At 42.9% G+C, this 23,001-nt stretch overlaps 1 protein-coding gene across 3 annotated transcripts in view; it reads left to right on the top strand.

Moving 5' to 3' along the window:
• SMC1B (structural maintenance of chromosomes 1B) overlaps positions 1-23,001 on the top strand; it is an 896,774-nt gene that overhangs the window by 42,192 nt on the left and 831,581 nt on the right. For all 3 annotated transcript variants that reach the window (XM_033952101.1, XM_033952100.1, XM_033952102.1), the window contains exon 2: positions 17,737-17,925. In XM_033952101.1, the coding sequence (XP_033807992.1) occupies positions 17,737-17,925 (189 nt within the window). The remainder of the gene's footprint in view (positions 1-17,736; positions 17,926-23,001) is intronic.

The following is a 23,001-nucleotide window of genomic DNA, read 5'->3' as shown; positions in this document are numbered from 1 at the left end:
TGCCACAAAGCACGCAGCTGTCAGATGGGAGGAAGTGAGAAACACAAGGCGGGGGCTGCCCTAATGTCCTAGCATGCATGCAGAGGCCCATAACCTGAAAGTTCATTTCTCGCTCGTACCCCTTCTTCCCTGTCATTAGCCATGCTCGCGCTCACTCTGTGTTTTCACGGCCCGCAGCTTTTGGGCTGGTCTTACGAGATAGCGAGACTTTGAGAGCAACTCGAGAAGGGTAGGGGAAGGAGCAGAGCTTCGCAGTGTGCGAGATTTCAAATTCCTTGCAAGAGGTGGGTGGTCTGGATGGCAGCAAGGTTCAGAGCAAGGTGAGGTGAGTGACTGACTGAGGAGCCAGCGAGGGGCGAAATATGCAGTGACTCCAGGTTTAGTGTATTTTATTTTTGACTCATGCCTCTTTAGTGTTATAATAGGTATTCTCCTGGGCTGTGCCTGGAAAATATTATAACAGAACATAGTGGTTCTCAGCCCAGTCCTCGGAGCACTCTTAGCCATCGGGTTTTCAGGGGCTAGTTAGGTCTATGTGTTTTGAAGGTACTGAGAGCAAAACTCTCATGAGTTGCCATTTTCATAGGAGTCAGCCCATAGGTAGGTGCCAATGGGTGCTGATGACCCAATATTGAGCAAGCTCCTTATATTGTGTTTTGGTACTCTCTAATCATTTTGAAATGTTTGCACCAATAGCCATTGTGGAATGGGACTGTTCAAATGTTATAGGTGACCGAGGCAAAAACTATCAGTCTTGGACACCCCCCCCCACACCTTTAGTCTTTAGGCTTCTTGGCCCCCTTAACAGTCACAATCACACCTAAACACTCTTAACCAGAATAATATTTATTTAGATTTATATCCCACCCTCCCAAAAGAGCTCAGAACGGGTTACAGTTTATATTCAGTGTTACAATATAGGCTTTACATGTGGGGTGGGGTAAATGGGCTACTTAAAAACTGCCCAATCTCCTTTCTTTGTGGTTGTTAGGACACTGATCTGGACATAGAGACAGAAAAGGACCTTGAGGAGGGACGGGAAAGCAGACTTGAACCAAATGGGAGGGGGAAGACAGGGAAGATGCTGGACTAGAGGGGACAGATAGGGGAAACACCCTAAACCGAGGGGACAGAGATGCCAGGCCTTGGGGAGGGGGGAAGACAAAGAGTGAGAGAGACAGAAAGACCTGGAACAAAGGTGGGAGGACTTGAAATGTTAATAGAAGGAAGATAGAGAGAGGGAGAACCTGAAACAAAGGGGAGGCAGAAGAGAGGGGGGTAGATGTTGGACTTGGGGGTGTATAGAGAAAAGAGAGAGAAAGATTGCAGGAGGCGAGTCAGCGGCAGAGGGAATGTGATGCGGAGGCCACCGGCAGCATGCTAGGTTCGCTACAGCACTGGTGATCCTCTGCAGGCTGCTGTAATTACCTTTTAAAGGTGAGACCAGGGGGAAACATGCAGGTCTTTGGAGGAATCGGGCAGTGCTGGTGCCTTATCACATAGGCAAGTCAGCCATACAGACCCCGAAGCAGGGCCCTTTGTTGTATTGCAAAGGGAATGTGGGAGAGACGCCCTGAGGGAAGGGGATGTAACAAGAGAAAATGCCGTCGTGGAACTTTTTTTTCAAAATGTTGCTTATTCCTGGGGAGAACCCTCGCCCTCCATCAGCGTTGAAGGGCGCCTGTAGCAGCTGCTGATGCTGCAGTGAAGAAGGGGGAAGGTGGTTGCCGGGTTCCATCATGGCAGAGGTGCGGGTTAGAGGAAAAGTGGAGGGCAAGAAGAGGAGATTGCATGAAGCATCTTGAAGTCTCAGCACGCCTGATGCTTCTCTCTCTCTACTCTAAAAGGCCAAACAATTGTACTAGTTTAGAATAGAATCTGTGGCGCCAAAGGGAACTGTTTCATAGAATTTCCATTTTTATTTTGAAGAAATTGCTAAAAAACAAAAAACCATGCTTTTTAACATTTTATTTACAGCTGTATGTAGACATTCTTCAGTCTGTACGGGTTTCATTTGTGCATCTATCTCAAGATGAGAGCGTGGCTTTTAAGTTTCCTTTCTGTTTCTCTCAAAGGCTTTGTTAGGTCCCTGGAGGTTCGGGCAGGCAAGGAAGTAGTAGCAGCAAGCCGCGAGAGCAGCTTGTTTAATTGTTTTTTGTAGGGGGGGAGGCAGGACATAGAGCTTTTTTTCTGTCTTTGCGTGGCTAACAAGATAGGGGAAGAGGCGGACGGTTGGTGATGGAATATCTGTGTGTTTGAGCATGCTGGGGGATTCCTTTCTGCTTAGTCTAGTCAGAAACCGGCTGGCGAGGTGCGCACAGCAATGAGGGTTGGGTATAGGAAAGGGGACGCGAGCGTTGCTCAGCAAATTACCTATCCCCGTGGCATCCCATCCTCAGCTGGGCTGCAGAGAGGGGTTAAAAACAAACAAAAACGCTTCGTTTGCTCCAGCTGAGCAGTGTGTATGTAATGTGGAGGGCAGGCTAAGGTTGTGTATATTTGTATACGGATGAAGGTTGGGTGTTTCTTTCACAATGCTATCTGAGCTGGGGTGTGTTAGGGAGCAGCAGAAGGATGTACTGCGGTAGGCAGGTGAACAGGTTTCTTCGTTCTGAAAGTGCGTTGTGGGGAGAAAAAAGTTACTTACTCCTGAGGGGAAGCATGTCATTTGAGGAAGGTAGCCGGGCGCTCACCTAAATTAGCTGTTCGAAGCGCCCGGCTAAAAGACGCTAGGGAGAACACTGTTCAACAAGTGCATTACTAACTAGATTTACCCAGAATCATATGAAAAGTAGGTGTCTTGCATGTAGAAAATCTACAGTATATTCAACAAAAATACCTTGCACAATATCCATTCCAGTATGGCCTGACACACCCTTGCGCCCTTTGTCAGACAGCGCCACTTCAGTGCTCAGGGTATTTTGCCCTTTCAGGCTTCTCTGTCTAACATTCTTTCTTTTCTATAGGACAGAGTAGATAAGGGATTGGCGTATAATTCCCTTAAAGTTCAAGTGTCAGCCATTTTGTGTTACAGAGGCCACGTGTCTCGCTCTTCTCTTGCTTCTCAGCCTGATGTAGTTCGATTCTTGAAAGGTGTACAGCAAATTCATCCACCTATTAAGAAGCCCTGTCCGAAGTGGAATCTTATGGTAGTTCATGCAAGGTTACAGAAAGCCTCATTTGAGCCTTTGTCAACAGCGACTCTAAAGGATGTGACGCTAAAAACGGTGTTTCTTTTAGCAATGGCTTCAGTCTGGCAGGTTTCCGAGTTGCAGGCATTGTCTGACAAGGATCTTTTTTTGAGATTCTGGGGTGTCAGTTAGGACCGAACCATCGTTTCTTCTTAAGGTGTATCATCCTTTCATATCAACCAGTCTATCTTCCTTCCTGCTTTCCGGGAAGATGACTGAGAGGCGCTTTTCTTTTCACTGCGTTTCCTAGATGTGCGTAGGATACTTCTACACTATCTGCAGGTTACTAATGAATTTTGACGTTCAGATCGCCTCTTTGTATTCGCGGGATGCAACAAAGGTATGGTAGCATCCAAAGCTTCCATAGCTCGATGGGTCAAGGAGACCATTGCTTCTGCTTATGTGATGGCAGGGAAGTGGTTGCCGGACAAACTTAATGCCCATTCAACCAGAGCGAAGGCTACTTCTTGGGCTGAGTCCAGAGGTCTTTCCTTGGAGAAGATTTGTCGTGCGACTATTTGGTCTTCTAAGAATACCTTTTCTAAGCATTACTGATTGGATAAGGCAGCACGTGCGGAGGCTGCTTTTGGGACTTTGGTCATTGTGGAGGTGGTGTTTGCTTCCCACCCAGATTGAGGATTGCTTTGCTACCTCCCACTAGTCTGGATTCATCTGCTGCTGTTGCTAAGGAAGGAAAAATTATGTTCTTACCTGTTAATTTTCTTTCCTTTAGATGCAGCAGATGAATCCAGAACCCTGCCTTTTCTGGATATTGACTGTCGGTTTATCTTTAGCAAGTTTCAGAAGTTTTGTTATAGTTGGTAGTTGTATTCTGTATTAATACCTTTGAAATTTGTTATGGGAAAGAAGTTTTTTGCATTCTGAGAATTTCCTGGTTCCAGATACTTGGGCCAGGAGCAATACTGAAGCTGCAGGAGACGTTCTATCCAAGACGACCATCTGTTAATCAGTTCTCTGTATTAATACCTTTGAAATTTGTTATGCGAAATAAGTTTTTTGCATTCTGAGAATTTCCTGGTTCCGGATACTTAGGCAAGGAGCAATACTAAAGCTGCAGGAGATGTTCCATCTAAGACGACCACCTGTTAATCAATTCTCTTATCTCCACCTGCTGGTTGATGTGTGCTATCCCACTAGTCTCTGGATTCATCTGCTGCATCTAAAGCAGGGGTGCCCACACTTTTTTGACTTGCGAGCTACTTTTAAAATGACCAAGTCAAAATGATCTACCAACAATAAAATTTTAAAAAAAACACAACGCACATTGCACGCATAGAATTGTTAATTATCATTCCTATTCCGGGGTTTTTTCAAAGAGGTCAAAGCAGATGACTCTATGCACTGTCACCTCAGTAACAACCATACAAAAATAGATAAATACCCACCCCCTCCCTTTTTACTAAACCACAATAGCAGTTTTTAGCGCAGGGAGCTGCGCTGAATGCCCAGCGCTGCTCTCGACGCTCATAGGCTCCCTGCGCTAAAAACCACTATTGCGGTTTAGTAAAAGGGGACCATATTGTAAAAATATAGACAGCAGATATAAATTCAGACTAAATTTAAAATAAAATCATTTTTCCTACCTTGTCTGGTGATTTCATGTCTCTGGTTGCACTTTCTTCTGACTGTGCATCCAATCTTTCTTCCCTTTTATCAGCCTGTATGCTTTCTCTCCTCCACACCTCATTCCCTCCCCCAACTTTTTCTTCCTCTCTCCCTGACCTTTCTTTCTTTCTCTCTTCATGCCCCCTTTCTTTTTTTTCTGTTTCTCTTCTTTCCTTCTGTCTCCATGCCTGCCCCCTTCCTTTCTTTCTCCCTGCTCTTCCCCAAGCCACTGCCGCTGCCATCAGGGAACAGAACCCAAAACGCCACCAATGGATAATAGGCCCCAAAGCCGCCGCCGCCGACACCCCATGCTCTCTCTGCTTCGGGCCGATCAGTCTTCCTCTCCCCGACGTCAATTCTGCCGTCGGAAAGGAAGTTCCGCCCAGCCAGGCAGCGATTGGCTGGCCTGAACTTCCTCTCCGACGGCAGAATTAACATCGGGGAGAGGAAGACTGATCGGCCCGATAGATCGCCAAGGCAAAGTGAGTCCTGGGTGATTGACTCACTTTGCCTTGGCGAGCTACCAATCGATCGCGATCGACCTATTGGGCACCCCTGATCTAAAGGATAGAAAATTAACAGGTAAGAACATAATTTTTCCATGGACTTTTCCTCCAGGAAATTGTTCAAACCTTTCTTAAAACCAACAATGCTATCTTTTCTTACCACAACCTCTAGCAATGCGTTCCAGATCTTTACTATTCTCTGAGTGAAAAAAAATTTCCTCCTATTGGTTTTAAAAGTATTTCCCTGTAACTTACCCCCTCTTCTACAAAGCCATGCTAGCGGCTGCCGTGCAGTAATGGCCCTGAAGCCCATAAAGATTTAAAGGGCTTCAGGGCTTTTGCTGTGCGGCTTTGTAGAAGAGGGGATTAATTAAGTGTCCCCTAGTCTTTGTAATTTTTGACAGAGTGAAAAATATATCTACTTGTACCCGCTCTACTCCACTTAAGATTTTGTAGACTTCATACCTTCCCTCAGCCGTCTCTTTTCCAACCTTTTTAGTCTTTCCTCATATGAGAGGAGTTCCATCCTTTTATCATCTTGGTCGCTCTTTTTTTTGAACCTTTTCTAGCACCACTATATCTTTCTTGAGATAAGGAGACCAGAATTGAATGCAATACTCCAGATGAGGTTGCAACATGGAGTGATAATAGGGGCATTATAACATTCTAGTCATGTGCAAGAAAGTTGAGGATTTAATTTTGTCAGACGAATTAAGGTTTTCCGAATAGCTGAGGAAATGGGCATCTCAGCAAGTACAGTTTGGAAAATCATGAAAAGTTGGGCATGCCTAAGGTTAGTACAAGATGGGTTCTAAGAATGCTGAAGCCATGTCAGAAGGCCACGAGACTCCAGTACTATCAAGAGAACTTGGAGATGCTCCATGAAGACCAAGTTAATTTTTTTCATCGTTTGGGTCTGTCACAGAGATCCTGAGTAGAGAATGATATAGGGACAAATTTGTCCCCGTCCCCGCAAGTTTTGTCGCTATCCCTGTCTCTGTCTCTGTCCCTGCCCCTGCCCCTGCCCCATTCTTATAAGCTCTGCCTTAACTGCACAAGCGTCAAACACATGATTTTAAAGTGTTTGAGGCTTGTGCAGATGAGAACAGAGCTGGCAGGGACAGGAAAAAAACTCGCTGGGACGGGATGGGAAAATGAGATTATGGGGGGATGGGGAAAAATTTGTCCCCATGTCATTCTCTAATCCTGAGTTTAACATGGAGTCAGTGCAGTGGAAGCACAAGTCATCCCCCACCTCCCAAAAGTTCAAGACAGAAAAATCTGCAGGCATAGTCATGGCAACTGTCTTCTGGAATGATGAAGGACTTTTGCTTCTGGAGTTCATGCCACACAAGACAACCATAACGGGGAGAGTTACACCAAGGAGAAAAGGCGAAGAAAAATCACAGCAGGTATGCTGCTGCTTCACAACAATGCGCCGGTGCACATTTCACGACGATCACAGGCTGCCATTCAAGAATGTGGGTTTCAGCAGTTGAACCATCCTTCCTACAGTCCTGACCTGGCTCCCTTGGGGATTATTTCCTGTTCCACTGAACTGTAGAGACGAACCTAAGCAGTCCCCAAACTCTAGGGAAGAAATCTTTCCATGGACAGTGGTTTTCAAGTGATGAAGATGTCAAGGAAGTTGTGATGTCCTGGTTTGAAGGTCAAACAAGAATTGTTTTCAAAGGGATTAAAGTCATTGCAGGAAAAGTGAATGAACTGTATGGAGCTATCGGGACTATATTGAAAAAAAAAATATTTTAAAAACTGTTTTCCTACTAAGGTAGATAAATTATTGAACGCCCCTCGTACATCTTTGGCTGGTGCAACCTATCCTTGAAAACTGGAGAGATTCCGGAGGACTGGAAGATAGCAAATGTTACACCTATCTTTAAAAAGGGGTCAAGAGGAGACCCGGGAAACTATAGGCCGGTAAGTTTGACATCGGTTCCAGGCAAGATGGTAGAAGCACTGATAAAGGACAGCATCTGTGAGCACATCGAAAAAAATGGGCTGATGAAAGCGAGCCAACATGGCTTCTGCAAGGGAAGATCATGCCAAACAAACTTACTGCACTTCTTTAAGGGGGTAAACAGCCAGTTGGACAAAGGGGAACCTGTAGACATCATTTACCTTGACTTCCAAAAGGCCTTTGACAAGGTACCCCATGAGCGGCTACTTAGGAAGCTGTGGAACCACGGGGTGGAAGGGGACGTATACAGATGGATCAAACACTGGTTGGCAGGCAGGAGACAGAGGGTTGGAGTGAAGGGTCACTACTCGGGCTGGAGGAAAGTCACGAGCGGAGTTCCGCAGGGGTCTGTACTTGGACCGCTGCAGTTCAATATATTTATTAATGACCTGGAAACGGGGACGAAATGTGAAGTTATAAAATTTGCGGACGACACTAAACTCTTTAGAAGGGTTAGAACTACGGAAGAGTGTGAGGACCTACAAAGGGACCTAAACAAACTGGAGGAGTGGGCGAATAAATGGCAGATGAAATTCAATGTAGGGAAATGCAAGGTCATGCATTTAGGGAGAAAGAACCCGATGTTCAGCTACCAAATGGGGGGATTAGTATTAGAGGGAAGTAACCTTGAAAGAGATTTGGGTGTGCTGTTAGGATGGGAGGACATAAGAGAAGTGGAAAGACAGTGGTCTAAGCTGAAAGAAGCGATAAAAATGGCTATGGACCTTTATGTAAAGAAAATCAATAAAAACAAGAGAAAAAGGAAGCCGATATGGTTCTCCAACCTAGTGGCTGAGAAAATAAAGGCGAAAGAGTTGGCGTTCATGAAATATAAAAAAAACCCAAGAAGAGGAGAGCAGAAAGGACTACAGGGTGAAACTGAAAGAAGCCAAGAGAGAGATACGTTTGGCGAAGGCACAGGCGGAAGAACAAATGGCTAAAAATGTAAAAAAGGGAGATAAAAATTTTTTCAGATATATTAGTGAAAGGAGGAAGATAAAAAATGGAATTGCTAGGCTAAAAGATGCTGGGAACAAATATGTGGAGAGTGATGAGGAGAAAGCAAATGTGCTAAACAAATACTTCTGTTCTGTGTTCACAGAAGAAAATCCTGGAGAAGGACCGAGATTGTCTGGCAAAGTTACATGAGAAAATGGAGTAGATTCTGCGCCGTTCACGGAGGAGGGTGTTTATGAGCAACTTGAAAAACTGAAGGTGGACAAAGCGATGGGACCAGACGGGATCCATCCCAGGATACTAAGGGAGCTCAGAGAGGTTCTGGCGAGTCCTATTAAAGACTTGTTCAACAAATCTCTGGAGACGGGAGTAATTCCTGGGGATTGGAGGAGAGCGGATGTTGTCCCTATTCATAAAAGTGGTCACAGGGATGAAGCAGGAAACTACAGGCCGGTGAGCCTCACTTCAGTTGTTGGAAAAATAATGGAAGTGTTGCTGAAAGAAAGGATAGTGTACTTCCTTGAATCTAATGGGTTACAGGATCCGAGGCAACATGGCTTTACAAAAGGTAAATCGTGCCAAACGAACCTGATTGAATTTTTTGATTAGGTGACCAGAGAGCTGGATCGAGGACATATGCTAGATGTAATTTACTTGGATTTCAGCAAAGCCTTTGATACAGTTCCTCATAGGAGGCTGTTGAACAAACTTGAAGGGCTGAAGTTAGGACCCAAAGTGGTGAACTGGGTCAGAAACTGGCTGTCGGACAGACGCCAGAGGGTGGTGGTTAAAGGAAGTCGCTCGAAGGAAGGAAAGGTGACTAATGGAGTCCCTCAGGGTTCGGTACTGTGGCCAATCCTGTTCAATATGTTTGTGAGTGACATTGCTGAAGGGTTAGAAGGAAAAGTGTGCCTTTTTGCAGATGATACCAAGATTTGTAACAGAGTAGACATCGAAGAGGGAGTGGAAAATATGAAAAAGGATCTGCAAAAGTTAGAGGAATGGTCTAATGCCTGGCAACTAAAATTCAATGCAAAGAAATGCAGAGTAATGCATTTGGGGATTAATAATAGGAAGGAACTGTATATGCTGGGAGGAGAGGAGGGTCATTCCATGTCAAGTGATCAGATTCTTGGAAAGTGCCCTGCATGACCATCACGGATTTTGTTGAAACTTCATATGCAGAGTCCACCATGTCTCAAACGAACTTTGATAAAGTTTTAGTTTCGCCTGTGTAATATTTGTGGAGATATAGCCATTTGTTTGACCCCATACCACAATGAAATACAGTACGACGATGACATTCTGACAACTTTGAGACACAATATCTCACGAGCTATGTTTCCAAAAAAACTGAAAATTAGCTACCCTGCACAACTTTTGGAGCTCTATTCAGTGCTACCAATAATAATTTTTGTCGAGCACTGAGTGAATGGCTGAATTACAGTAAACTTGGCCGAAAAAATTAGTGCTCCAAAAAAAGTCAAAGTTTGACATTACTTAGCTCCCACAATAATTGAGTAATAAATGCGAAATTTGGCGCATAATGTCTCAGTACAACGTTGTTTTCAAAAGTACAATTTCAACCTCCAAGCTCTTTCCATTAGTTTACAAATTAAGTGTAAAGTTGCTAATTTGTGTAAAAAGGCCAAAAATAGGGTATTTTCAGCCTGCTTTTACAGAAAAATACCTTTTAGAAACTCTTTCAAATCAGTCTCATTAGAAAGAGCATATTTCAAACCCCCTAGAAAAGTGGACTTCATTTTTCAACGCAGGTTAACAATGGTGAAAAAGGGGGACAAAGTTGGGAGATGTTGCCACGCCAACAACCTCTATTTCAACATAGTTCTGTCATTTTTAAAGTTACAGTTTTGTATTGACGTAGTATTACTACTACTCTATTGCGTTGGTCCATGGTGACATTGTCACTACCAGTTCAAGAGTTTGAACTGGCAACCCCATCGCCATAGGGGTCACGCCCAATAGCTGTGCAATACCAGCCACGGGTGGGCCACTTCGTCCAAGTTCCCAAGCCTCGCATTTGGTTTCTTTGTCAAGGTTCCAAAGCCTTTTGTTGGTATCTTTCTGGTTCCAAAGCCAATGATTAGGGTGTCTTATCCTAGGTTCCCAAGCCTAAATTGGGTATCTTATATGGTTCCCAAGCCGAAGTGAAGTCCACTTTGTTGGCATCGATTCGTTGGTATCCATTTTAAACTGAATTAATAATAATGTGGATCTGAAAAAGAAAACAAGTTGTAATTTGTGATCTGCATGCAACAAAATTATCACCTCAATTTCTAGTTAGGAATAATCATTAATTAAGAACACTATAATTGTACCCAAAGCTTGAGTAAAATTAAACAAGGAAAAACAGTGTGAAAAGTGACATAATTGTAAGTTGAAACGTAGGCCGTTGCCATGGTGACATCTCCCAACTTTGTCCCCCTTTTTCGGGCATTGTTAACCTGCGTTGAAAAATGAAGCCCACTTTTCTAGGGGGTTTGAAATATGCTCTTTCTAATGAGACTGATTTGAAAGAGTTTCTGAAAGGTATTTTTCTGTAAAAGCAGGCTGAAAATACCCTATTTTTGGCCTTTTTACACAAATTAGCAACTTTACACTTAATTTGTAAACTAATGGAAAGAGCTTGGAGGTTGAAATTGTACTTTTGAAAACAACGTTGTACTGAGACATGCGCCAAATTTCGCATTTATTACTCAATTATTGTGGGAGCTAAGTAATGTCAAACTTTGACTTTTTTTGGAGCACTAATTTTTTCGGCCAAGTTTACTGTAATTCAGCCATTCACTCAGTGCTCGACAAAAAATATTATTGGTAGCACTGAATCAAGCTCCAAAAGTTGTGCAGGGTAGCTAAGTTTCAGTTTTTTTGGAAACATAGCTCGTGAGATATTGTGTCTCAAAGTTGTCAGAATGTCACTGTCGTACTGTATGTCATTGCAGTATGGGGTCAAACAAATGGCTATATCTCCACGAATATTCCACAGGCGAAACTAAAACTTTATCAAAGTTCGTTTGATACATGTGGGACTTTGTGCATAAAGTTTTATCAAAATCCGTGATGGTCATGCAGGGAGCCCTTGATCACTTGACATGGAATAACCCAGAAGCTGATATGCACGGACGGGGAGAGGGACCTTGGGGTGATAGTGTCCGAAGATCTAAAGGCGAAAAAACAGTGTGACAAGGCAGTGGCTGCTGCCAGAAGGATGCTGGGCTGTATAAAGAGAGGCGTAGTCAGTAGCAGGAAGAAGGTGTTCATGCCCCTGTACAGGTCATTGGTGAGGCCCCACTTGGAGTATTGTGTTCAGTTTTGGAGACCGTATCTGGCGGAAGACGTAAGAAGACTTGAGGTGGTCCAGAGGAGGGCGACGAAAATGATAGGAGGCTTGCGCCAGAAGACGTATGAGGAGAGACTGGAAGCCCTGAATATGTATACCCTAGAGGAAAGGAGAGACAGGGGAGATATGATTCAGATGTTCAAATACTTGAAGGGTATTAACGTAGAACAAAATCTTTTCCAGAGAAAGGAAAATGGTAAAACCAGAGGACATAATTTGAGGTTGAGGGGTGGTAGATTCAGGTAGATACGGAGAGGGTAGTGGATGCCTGGAATGCGCTCCCGAGAGAGGTGGTGGAGAGTAAAACTGTGACTGAGTTCAAAGAAGCGTGGGATGAACACAGAAAATTTAGAATCAGAAAATAATATTAAATATTGAACTAGGCCAGTTACTGGGCAGACTTGCACGGTCTGTGTCTGTGTATGGCCATTTGGTGGAGGATGGGCAGGGGAGGGCTTCAATGGCTGGGAGGGTGTAGATGGGCTGGAGTAAGTCTTAACAGAGATTTTGACAGTTGGAACCCAAGCACAGTACCGGGTAAAGCTTTGGATTCTTGCCCAGAAATAGCTAAGAAGGAAAATTAAAAAAAAAAAAAAATTTAAATTGAATCAGGTTGGGCAGACTGGATGGACCATTCGGGTCTTTATCTGCCGTCATCTACTATGTTACTATGTGCTGGTGGATACAACAATGAAGTCAACGGCGCAATGCGCAGCAGCCGCGAAGAAGGCAAACAGAATGTTGGGTATTATTAAAAATGGTATTACGACCAGAACAAAAGAAGTCATCCTGCCGTTGTATCGGGCAATGGTGCGCCCGCACCTGGAGTACTGTGTTCATTATTGGTTAACCTACCTTACGAAGGATATGGCAATACTTGAGAGGGTCCAGAGGAGAGCGACAGGAATGATTAAGGGCATGGAAAACCTTTCATACACTGAAAGATTGGAGAGGCTGGAGCTCTTCTCCCTGGATAAGCGGAGACTCAGAGGAGACATGATAGAAACCTACAAGATCATGAAGGGCATAGAGAAAGTAGAGAGAGATAGATTCTTCAAATTTTCAAAACATAAAAGAACAAGAGGGCATTCGGAAAAATTGGAAGGGGATAGATTCAAAACAAATGCTAGGAAGTTTTTCTTTACTCAGCGGATGGTGGACACCTGGAATGCGCTTCCAGAGGACGTAATAGGGCAGAGTACGGTACTGGGGTTTAAGAAAGGATTGGACAATTTCCTATTGGAAAAGGGGATAGAGGGGTATAGATAGAGGATTACTGCACAGGTCCTGGACCTGTTGGGCCGCCGCGTGAGCGGACTGCTGGGCACGATGGACCTCAGGTCTGACCCGGCAGAGGCAATGCTTATGTTCTTATGGTAGATCTTCCCCATATCTTCCCTGATTACTGGGGTCTCTAGAATAAACACTTGTAATATGGAGAGAAATCTATAAAATATCCTGTGATAATGTATTTAAACAGTGCCTTCTATAATCACAGTTACTCTTTGTAAATATAATTATAATTTGTTGTGGAAATCTCAGACCCAAAAACCCGTGAATGGTGATATCACCATAATGAGGTTCAATGAGGGGACCATCATAGATTTTCACCGTCCCCACTACCATCCAAATAAAGATAGTGTGAAAAACAACTAAACAAACAAATAAAGAAATAAAACAAAACTTATCTGTGGACTGGATGGTATGATATCAATGTTGAGCCTCATCGGTGATTGAATAATTCTAATGCTTGTGATATGTTAAAAACATTCGTTGCAATTCCTTCAAACTATATGCTTGTCCCTCCGACTCGAGTTTCGAATATCTTCCTTCTTCAGGGATGGACAGTGTAAGAACAAGTATACTAGAAAAACAGGAAAGACAACCCAAATATATCGAAAAATTTTTTTATATAAAAATCCTTACTATATTGTACGGGATTCTGTAAAGCCTACTCGTAAATGCAAATTCTTTCAAAATCAAAATAAATCTAGTATTACTCACGAATCTCATGTTAGTACCGGCTCCTCAATACGGAGAACAGCAAGCTGGACTGAGAGACAACAGCCCTTTACGTAACAGTATTCCAGTGGGACAATTCCTTCGGTTAAAAAGGATTTGTTCCTCTGATGAAGATTTTGACACACAGGCTTCCATTATGTACAATAAGTTCCGGGAGAGAGGTTACCCTCACAAGATTGTTAAAAGAGCATGGAAGAGGGCCAAAAATTGCCATCGCCCATGGATCATGACATCTCACAATAACAATAACAATTCCTCACAACAACATTCTCAGCAGACTGTATGTGTAATGCCATACTCAAATCACAGCAATCACATCAAACATATCATCCTCAAGTACTGGCCTATAGTCCAATTTCATACAGCTCTGCAGGAGAAACCTAAATTTGCCTTCTCCCGGGCTCCCAATCTGGGAGAAAAATTGAAATATAGACCAGCAATGAGAGAATTGAACTCAGGTCTTCCGCATAGAGCTTGTGGCAAATGCAAATTTTGCCGGTATGTATGGAATATTTCTCAAATTAACATACCAGGAGCCAGACGGAACACTTTCAAACTGTGTTCTGGGACTAACTGTGATTCTGCTGGAGTAATTTATTGCATTACGTGCCCTTGCCATAAATTTTATATTGGACAAACATCCCGCAGAATCAAAGTTAGAATAACGGAACATATCAGTAGTATTCGTAATCAACTTATGTCAGCTCCACTCACAAGTCACTGGTTGGAACAATCTCATTCTTTTCATGATTTGAAATATACAGTGTTAATACAAATTAAGAACTTTGATGGTGATATTTCCAAAATTTTGATCAGAAAAGAACAAAGGTTTATTTATGAGTGGCATACCTTAACACCCAGTGGTTTGAATCATGAGATTGAATGGTTATCTCTGTAACTTCCATTCCATTCATTTCAGTTCATCTGTATTGTATTAAATGGTTCGAACTTCTGTCATTCTCTTCGTGGTGACGTCATTTCCGTTTTTGGGACGTGATGTCAGCCTCGTTTTAATCCAGTTTCAATCCCATTTAAAGCCAGTACGTTTTTAGATTCTCACAGTCCAGCTTGCTGTTCTCCGTATTGAGGAGCCGGTACTAACATGAGATTCGTGAGTAATACTAGATTTATTTTGATTTTGAAAGAATTTGCATTTACGAGTAGGCTTTACAGAATCCCGTACAATATAGTAAGGATTTTTATATAAAAAATTTTTTCGATATATTTGGGTTGTCTTTCCTGTTTTTCTAGTATACTTGTTCTTACACTGTCCATCCCTGAAGAAGGAAGATATTCGAAACTCAAGTCGGAGGGACAAGCATATAGTTTGAAGGAATTGCAACGAATGTTTTTAACATATCACAAGCATTAGAATTATTCAATCACCGATGAGGCTCAACATTGATATCATACCATCCAGTCCACAGATAAGTTTTGTTTTATTTCTTTATTTGTTTGTTTAGTTGTTTTTCACACTATCTTTATTTGGATGGTAGTGGGGACGGTGAAAATCTATGATGGTCCCCTCATTGAACCTCATTATGGTGATATCACCATTCATGGGTTTTTGGGTCTGAGATTTCCACAACAAATTATAATTATATTTACAAAGAGTAACTGTGATTATAGAAGGCACTGTCTCTAGAATAACCCATATTACACCTGTTTTGAAACAGTTACACTGGCTTCTGGTACAGCAGAGAGTGCAATATAAGATGTTATCCATAGTACATCAAGTTTTATATCAGATGGCCCCAATGTGTTTTCAAACGTTTCTGGAAATATATCAACCAGGAAGAATGTTGAGGTCCGAGAGTGGGATGAGATTGACAGTGACTTTGGAATTGGGAGTGCACTATCTTGTGATGAGGGCTACAATGTTCTAAATAGCTGGAGTGAAAATGTGGAATGCTCTAACAAGGAACTTACGACTTTGTGCTGATTGTGTAAATTTCAAAAAGATGCTGAAAACAGTAGATAGAGGATTACTATAAAGGTCCTGGACCTGATGGGCCGCTGCGTGAGCGGACTGCTGGGCATAATGGACCTCTGGTCTGATCCAGCAGAGGCACTGCTTATGTTCTTATGTTTGCATTTATGTAATATTTCTTAGCAGTTAGTAATGAAGATATAAAGTAAGATGTTCTTGTCTTCATAATGATATTTATCTTAATGATATGTATGTTTAATTGGAAACCGCTTGGTAACAGGTGGTATATACATTTTTAAAATAAACAAATATGATCTTGTTGCTCAGGATTGCGTGTGATCTTCATATGATCTTGGTGGGGCGTCAGACTGACCTTTCAGACCTTGGCATGCTTATCTCTGGTGTCTGCTGGTAGAGGACCTGCTTCCATTGCCTATGGGTCTGCGTCTGCTCTGACAAGGGCTGGTAGGAATGGAAGATCCTTATCCCTTTTGCCATGGAGTATGGTCATGGGTCCCCCTTCCATTCCCCACTCCCCGCAGTGACTTCTACCCTGCTTTATTCTAGGAAATCCTGCATGTCCCTATCTGGTGTTTATATTCTGGGGTAGGGAAAAGTTAGCTCCCTGGAAGGCTCAGGTTTCTGATATTCTGGGTTTTCTGCAGCAGGGCCTTGAACATGGGCTAGTATTGCGCTCCCTGAAGGTCCAACGGTCCAGCTTCCAGGGGAAGGTGAAAGACATTTTTTTGGCTTTGCCAACAGAAGTAGCTTAGTTTGTCCTTTTATTCCTTCTTGGGATCTCTTATCTAGGCTCTGGGTGTTGTTTGAGCCCCCTGCGCTTGACTTCCATCAAGAACCTTACACTTAAGACGGTATATGGGTGACCATCACTTCTGCTAGGAGGGTTTCAAAATTGCAGATCCTGTTGTGTCTAAATTCCTCTCTCTCCTTGGAGGATTCCATGTCCTTGTGCACGGTACCATCCTTTCTTCTGAAGATGTTCTTTGTTCCATGTACTTCAGTAGTTTTGTTTGCTCTCCTTTGTGATGCAGGGATCATCGCCAGGCTTCACAGGTATCACAGGCTAGATATCAGGTGGACGCTTCTCAGATACCTCTAGGACAGGGATCTCAAAGTCCCTCCTTGAGGGCCCCAATTCAGTTGGGTTTTCAGGATTTCCCCTGCTCTAGGAGGTGAATGAGTTTTGTTTATTGGACCACTTCTTTGTAAGTGGTCCATATTCCTCGGAAGGGCCGGTTGGCCTTAAAGGCTTCCATTGCAAGTTGAATTAAGGCGGCTATTGACTCCACTTACTTTGGCAAGAATTGTCCGGTGCTTTGGGCTCTAATGCTATTCTGCTAGGGCTCAGGCCACTTCCTGGTCAGAGGAAACAATGGTATTCCTTAAGGAGAATTACAGGTTAGCAACTTTTGTTGTTGTTTCATTCCTTTGCTGAGCACTACGGATTCTATGTTCTGGCCAGAACAGTAGAGCTGATACTAGGAAAGGAGTAATTATGTTTTTCCTGACTATTTTCTTTTCTTTAGTCAGCAACACTATTCTGAAGACCTGCCCTTGGAAGACCTCACCTAGGATTCTAGGTGTGCATTCTGCTTTTTTTTCAGTGCTTTCAATAAAAAGATAAATACATTTTGTGATTGGCAGCTATATAGGTTCCTACGATATGACTATATTCTAGTATTTGATGGGTAGCGAGTGCCACTCCTTGGTGTTTTGCTCACTTGATTATCATTACTGCTACTTTGGTTGATGGGGCATAGGTACATACAAAGGGACCTTCTGCTTGTGCAGATGCACACTAGATTGTTCCAGGGAGCACTGTGGCTTATGCTGCTGATGTATCTACCTCCATTTACTGACAAGAAGTGATAACACCCATTGGTTCAGAGCAGTGTCGCTGACATAATTTCTCCTTATCAGATAAGAACAAATTTCACCTGTGTCAGGGTCTGGTGTTATGTGCTTAATTCTAAGTACAACTGCACATCTATTTTAACCTTCTATATGGATAGATAAATGATGGTTTCCATTTAAATATTTCTGTTGTTCATTAACATTTTCCTCCTTATGGAAAAGAAAATATAAATGAAAATGTAATATATAAAGTCCTTCATTTTTGTTTATAAATGATCCTTTATTTTTAGGAAAGTCCAATATAATGGATGCTCTTAGTTTTGTAATGGGTGAAAAGACAGCCAATCTAAGAGTGAAGAGTGTTCGTGAGCTTATTCATGGTGCGAATATTGGAAAACCAGTTTCTTCTACAGCTAGTGTTTGCATGGTGTACAGTGAAGAGTGTGGAGAGGAAATATCATTTTCAAGAATTGTTGTTGGTAAGTTAAAAAATCTGCAGGTTCTCTCATATATATACTGTGTATATTGAGGAGTAGTGGCTTGTGGCCAGTAGGGGGTGATGTCTATGGGACGGTAATGGAATGGACGTCAGGACATGATAGTGCAGTATTTTATGGAATGTTTCTACAAAAGAGCCTGTTTTTCGTATGATTCTGGGTAACTAGTTAGATACAAGCATATGTGTTAGTTAAGGCCACACCCAATAGAAGCGTACGAAAAATTGGTGAATAAAAATCTGAATATGGATGTAGCCAAGGCCAGAAAAACACACTACAGATTAATAGTAAGGAAAAGCATAATAATATTATTTCTATGTACTTTGCTATTAAGCTAGATCATGAAGGAAATCAGGATATACATGGACTCCATTTTGGGTTCTCGGTCTTTCTATAATATCTTCTGTGTCTTGTACTCCATTTTGTATTCAGCCTGTGTCCTTTTGTTTAGTTTTCCCGCTTCTAGCATCGTGGTTCTAATTGATACCAGATGTGCCTTAGGCTGGTTAGGAAGAGCATATTAGATTACGTATCCCAACCTGAGATACATATAATATGTGAAACTATGAATGAAATACATAGTATGAATGAAATTATGAATGTATGTATGGATATGTGTATGGATGTGTATTGAACAAAAGAATTGGTTTTGAAAAAACATATTATATATATTTCAGTGTTCTCCCCAGAAATTTTTTCCAGCCGGGTGGCATGAAAAAGTAGCCAGGTGGGGCGGGACAGAGAAATTTGGTGGTGGGGAAAATTAAGGGCTCCTTTTACTAAGCTGCAATAGCGTTTTTAGCGCGTGCAGAATTGCCACGCTACAAGGCTAGAACTAACCGTCTAGCATGTGAGGCAATTCTACGTGAGCTAAGCGCGCGGTAAAACCGCTATCGCAGCTTAGTAAAAGGAGCCCTAAATGTGTACTATTTGTATTAGTTAATTATTATTAGTTATTTTCCAGTGCTCAATATGACTGCCTTTCTTAAGGTTTGACACTTGTTCCATAATATATATATTAAATTTAAGAAGTATCCAATTCTAGAATAATTAGATATTTGCCCTCTTTCAAATGGTATAGAGCAGCGTCTCTCAAACTTTTTTAACTCCGGCACACTAAACGGAGCAAATGTTTTTTGTGGCACACTAAATGCAGCAAATGTTTTTTCATGGTTGGAAAAAATTTCTGGCGAGAACACTGATGCCCTAATTTTCAAGGTCCAATCACATCAAAGAATGATGCTTATCTGGGCAGTTGTATAATAAAAAGAATGGATAAGATAACATGAGAAGTGAAATTGTCATGAATCAGAGGGATACATACCCTGTAGGTCCTAAAAGCAGGCTTGTGGATTAGATATAAACTATGAAGGCAGTGGCATAACTAGCATATGTGACACCCGAGGCCCATCATTTTATGACACCCCCCCCATCTGTATGAAAAACATGATTTTTAGTAACAATCCACACATCACACAAGAGTGTGCCTAGGAAAAGGCAGCATCTTACATATTGCAGTGAGCAGTACATCAATACACCCATTGTAAAACTAAACAAGCCAGACTAGTACAGATCAATCCTACACAGTCAATCCTAACTGAAAACCATGTCTTTTGAACACACCTTCGCCTAGTATGGAATATGTAATCACAAACTAACCCCTCTCCCTTTTACAAAACTGTAATGTGGTTTTTAGCTATGGTGGTAACAGTTCAGACTCTCATAGAATTCTGAGCAATTACCACCAGGGCCAGTGCTAAAAAAAACGCTCTACAGTTTTGTAAAAGGGGGGATAAAATAGAGAAACGTAGACAAAGGTTAAATTGAACTACCAAGAAGCTGGACTCTGTATACAATGCAACACCACAGAAACAACGATGCATCTCCCCTAAAGCAAAAAAATAAATAAATATAATTTTTTTCTACATTGTCTTCTCTGGTTTCTGTTTTCCTCATAGTCTTGTCACTCTCTTCCTTTCATCCACTGTCTACCCTCTCTCTGCCCCTTCTATATGGCATCTTCTCCCTTCCATCTCTTCCTACACCCCTATTATTCTGGCATCCATCTTCTTCCCTTCGCTCCTTCAATGGTCTGGCATCTCTCTCCTCTTCTTCCCTTCCCTCTCCCACACCCCCATGGTCTGGCATTTCACTCTCTCCTCTCCCTTCCCCCCACTTCCATCAGGATCTGCCCCCTTTCTTTCCCTCCAACCCAATTCCATCCAGTATCCTTCCCCCTTATGTCTCTCTCTCCTTTCCCTGCATACCAATTCCATCAGCATCTTCCCCCTTTCTCTCCCTCCACCACCCTTCCTTACCACCCTGACCTCCTTTTTCTCCCTCCACCACCCTTCTATACTCCTCTCTCCCTCCAAACCAGCAAGGTCCCATGATGACTGCTTCTGTTACCTCTGCCTCTGGAAGATGTAAGTGATGTTGGAGGGGGTGGGCCAGTAGACACAGGGAATTGCAGCAAGGTTCCGCAATTCCGGAGGCAGAGGCGGCAAATGCAGTCATCGTGGGACCTTCCTGCACTTCAGTGCGGCTGCTGACTCTGCTTCAGAATAAGTACGGCAGCCGTGCTGAGGTGCAGGTGCCATTTAGAGCAGCTTGGAAGGTTCTGGATCCAGCCGGCTGTGTACCCCCCTAGGGCTGGCACCCGGGGCGGTCTGCCACTGTATGAGGGGACAAAAAATAATAGAAAGAATGGATAACTTGACCAATTTAGACATGTCATACAATTATAACCACAAAAATACGTCATAAAATGTAATTCTAAACTCAAAAGATTCCAGACGAAAAGCATACTATAGAAAGGAAACCAGAAAAGACCAAACCCATAGTACTAAGATCCAAATGCTAAAATCAGACATGTCCATTACGAAGAGACGTGTGAATCACCGCTAATTATAACGAGTGAGTCTTTAAAATATGAGACGGTAATGGATAGCCAGACCTGGTGAACGAAAGTGACAAATACTGGAGCTAAAACCAGAGCACCCTGATGAAACTTGAATATGGATACCTTGCATTTCTTGGCGTTGAAGCCCAGCTATCAGGTAGATGACCAACGTTCCAACAAAAATAGGTCCTGCGTCATACTATCGTGTAAATCGGAGCCGCTTACTATGTTAAATAGTTTGGCGTCGTCGGCGAATAGTGTTATTTTACCTTGAAGCCCCTAAGTCAGGTACCCTATGAATAAGTTGAAAAGGAGCGGTACTCCACTTGTCACTTCTGACGTTTTAGAGAGGGTACCTTTAACCACCACCCTCTGAAGTCTACCATTGGCTATTTTTTGGGCTTGCGAGCTACTTTTAAAATGACCAAGTCAAAACGATCTACTAACAATAAAATTTTTTTTAAAAAAAACCACAAGGCACACTGTACGCAGAGAAAATGTTGATAATCATTCCTATTCCGGGGTTTTCTCAAAGAGGTCAAAGCAGATGACTCTATGCACTGTCACCTCACTAACAACCATACAAAAATAGACAAATATACCCCCTCCCTTTTTACTAAACCACGATAGCAGTTTGCTGCGCTGAATGCCCAGCGCTGCTCTTGACGCTCATAGGCTCCCTGCGCTAAAAAACGCTATTGCGGTTTAATAAAAGGGGACCAAAGAGTAAAATATAGACAGCAGATATAAATTCAGACACATTTTGATCAGTAAATTTAAAATAAACTCATTTTTCCTACCTTATTGTCTGGTGATTTCATGAGTCTCTGGTTGCACTTTCTTCTTCTGACTGTGCATCCTTCTTCCCTTCTTTCAGCCTGTATGCTTCCTCTCCTCCTGACCTCATTCCCCTCCCCCCAACTTTTTCTTCCTCTCTTCCTGCCCTTTCTTTCTTTCTCTCTTCATGCCCCCTTTCTTTTTTTCTGTTTCTCTTCCTGCCCTTCTTCTTTCTCCTTGCACTCCCCCAAGCCACTGCCAATGTCACTGCCATCGGGGAACAGGCCCCAAAGCCGCTGGCCACCGCCCCCACCAACCTCTCCCTACTTCGGGCCGACCAGCATTCCTCTCCCTGATGTCAATTCTGCTGTCGGAGAAGAAGGCTGATCGGCCCAAGATCACAATCGATTGGGGGGAAATGCTGCCGGGTCCTGCCTTCGCGGAAACTGAAAGTAGGCAGGACCCGGCAGCAAGAAGAGCAAATAGAAAGCTTCACTGACCTGTCTCCCGCCTTAGCCCGTAGCGAATTTATGGTTCGGGGATCTAACATGTGCGTGCCGGCTTCCCTTCTCTTCCCTCCCCCCCCCCCCCGGACATAACTTCCGGTTTCGGAGGGAAGAGAAGGGAAGCCGGCACACACACGTTAAAGCCCCGGAGCATAAGTTTGCTACGGGCTAAGGTGAAATCTTCAAGCCGGCTTTTTTTTTTATGTTGAGCAGCAGTGGAGGCAGCAGAATTTAGCTGGGCGGCCATCTAAATTACCCGGGCGGACCGCCCAGCTGAAAGGCCCTAGGGCAGGGGTGTCCAATGTCGGTCCTCGAGGGCCGCAGTCCAGTCGGGTTTTCAGGATTTCCCCAATGAATAAGCATGAGATCTATTTGCATGCACTGCTTTCAATGCATATTCATTGGGGAAATCCTGAAAACCCGACTGGACTGCGGCCCTCGAGGACCGACATTGGACACCCCTGCCCTAGGGAGAACACTGTATTTGCAACCTAAAGAAATTTAAAGGAAGCCTGAGTACAACATCTGGAAATAATTAGAGTCAGAGACCTGTAGCAGTCTCTAGCATAGGAAGGGGGGCATAGGAGAAGCCCACGTTTAGGACTGTGTAGGTGTAACATGAAGCTGTTAGGTTTCAAAGAGAAAGGGGGGAAACAGCCCCTCCTTTTTTCTCTAAGGCTGAGAATATCTCAGCACTTAAATGCAGGTTCTCTTAATATACCTTTTTGAAAAGGACAAAAAAGAATATTGGATATGTAATAAAATGTTAATGATTCAGAAATGAATGTAAACAAAACAAATATGAATTCTGAAACTTTTAAACATGTAAAGGAATTTTTCTTTGTTCAAATTTAAAGACCACCTCTGTTTTGG

This window comes from Geotrypetes seraphini, chromosome 7, assembly GCF_902459505.1.
Source record: "Geotrypetes seraphini chromosome 7, aGeoSer1.1, whole genome shotgun sequence".
Lineage (NCBI taxonomy): Eukaryota > Metazoa > Chordata > Amphibia > Gymnophiona > Dermophiidae > Geotrypetes > Geotrypetes seraphini.
This window is presented reverse-complemented; position numbering and strand designations above follow the sequence as displayed.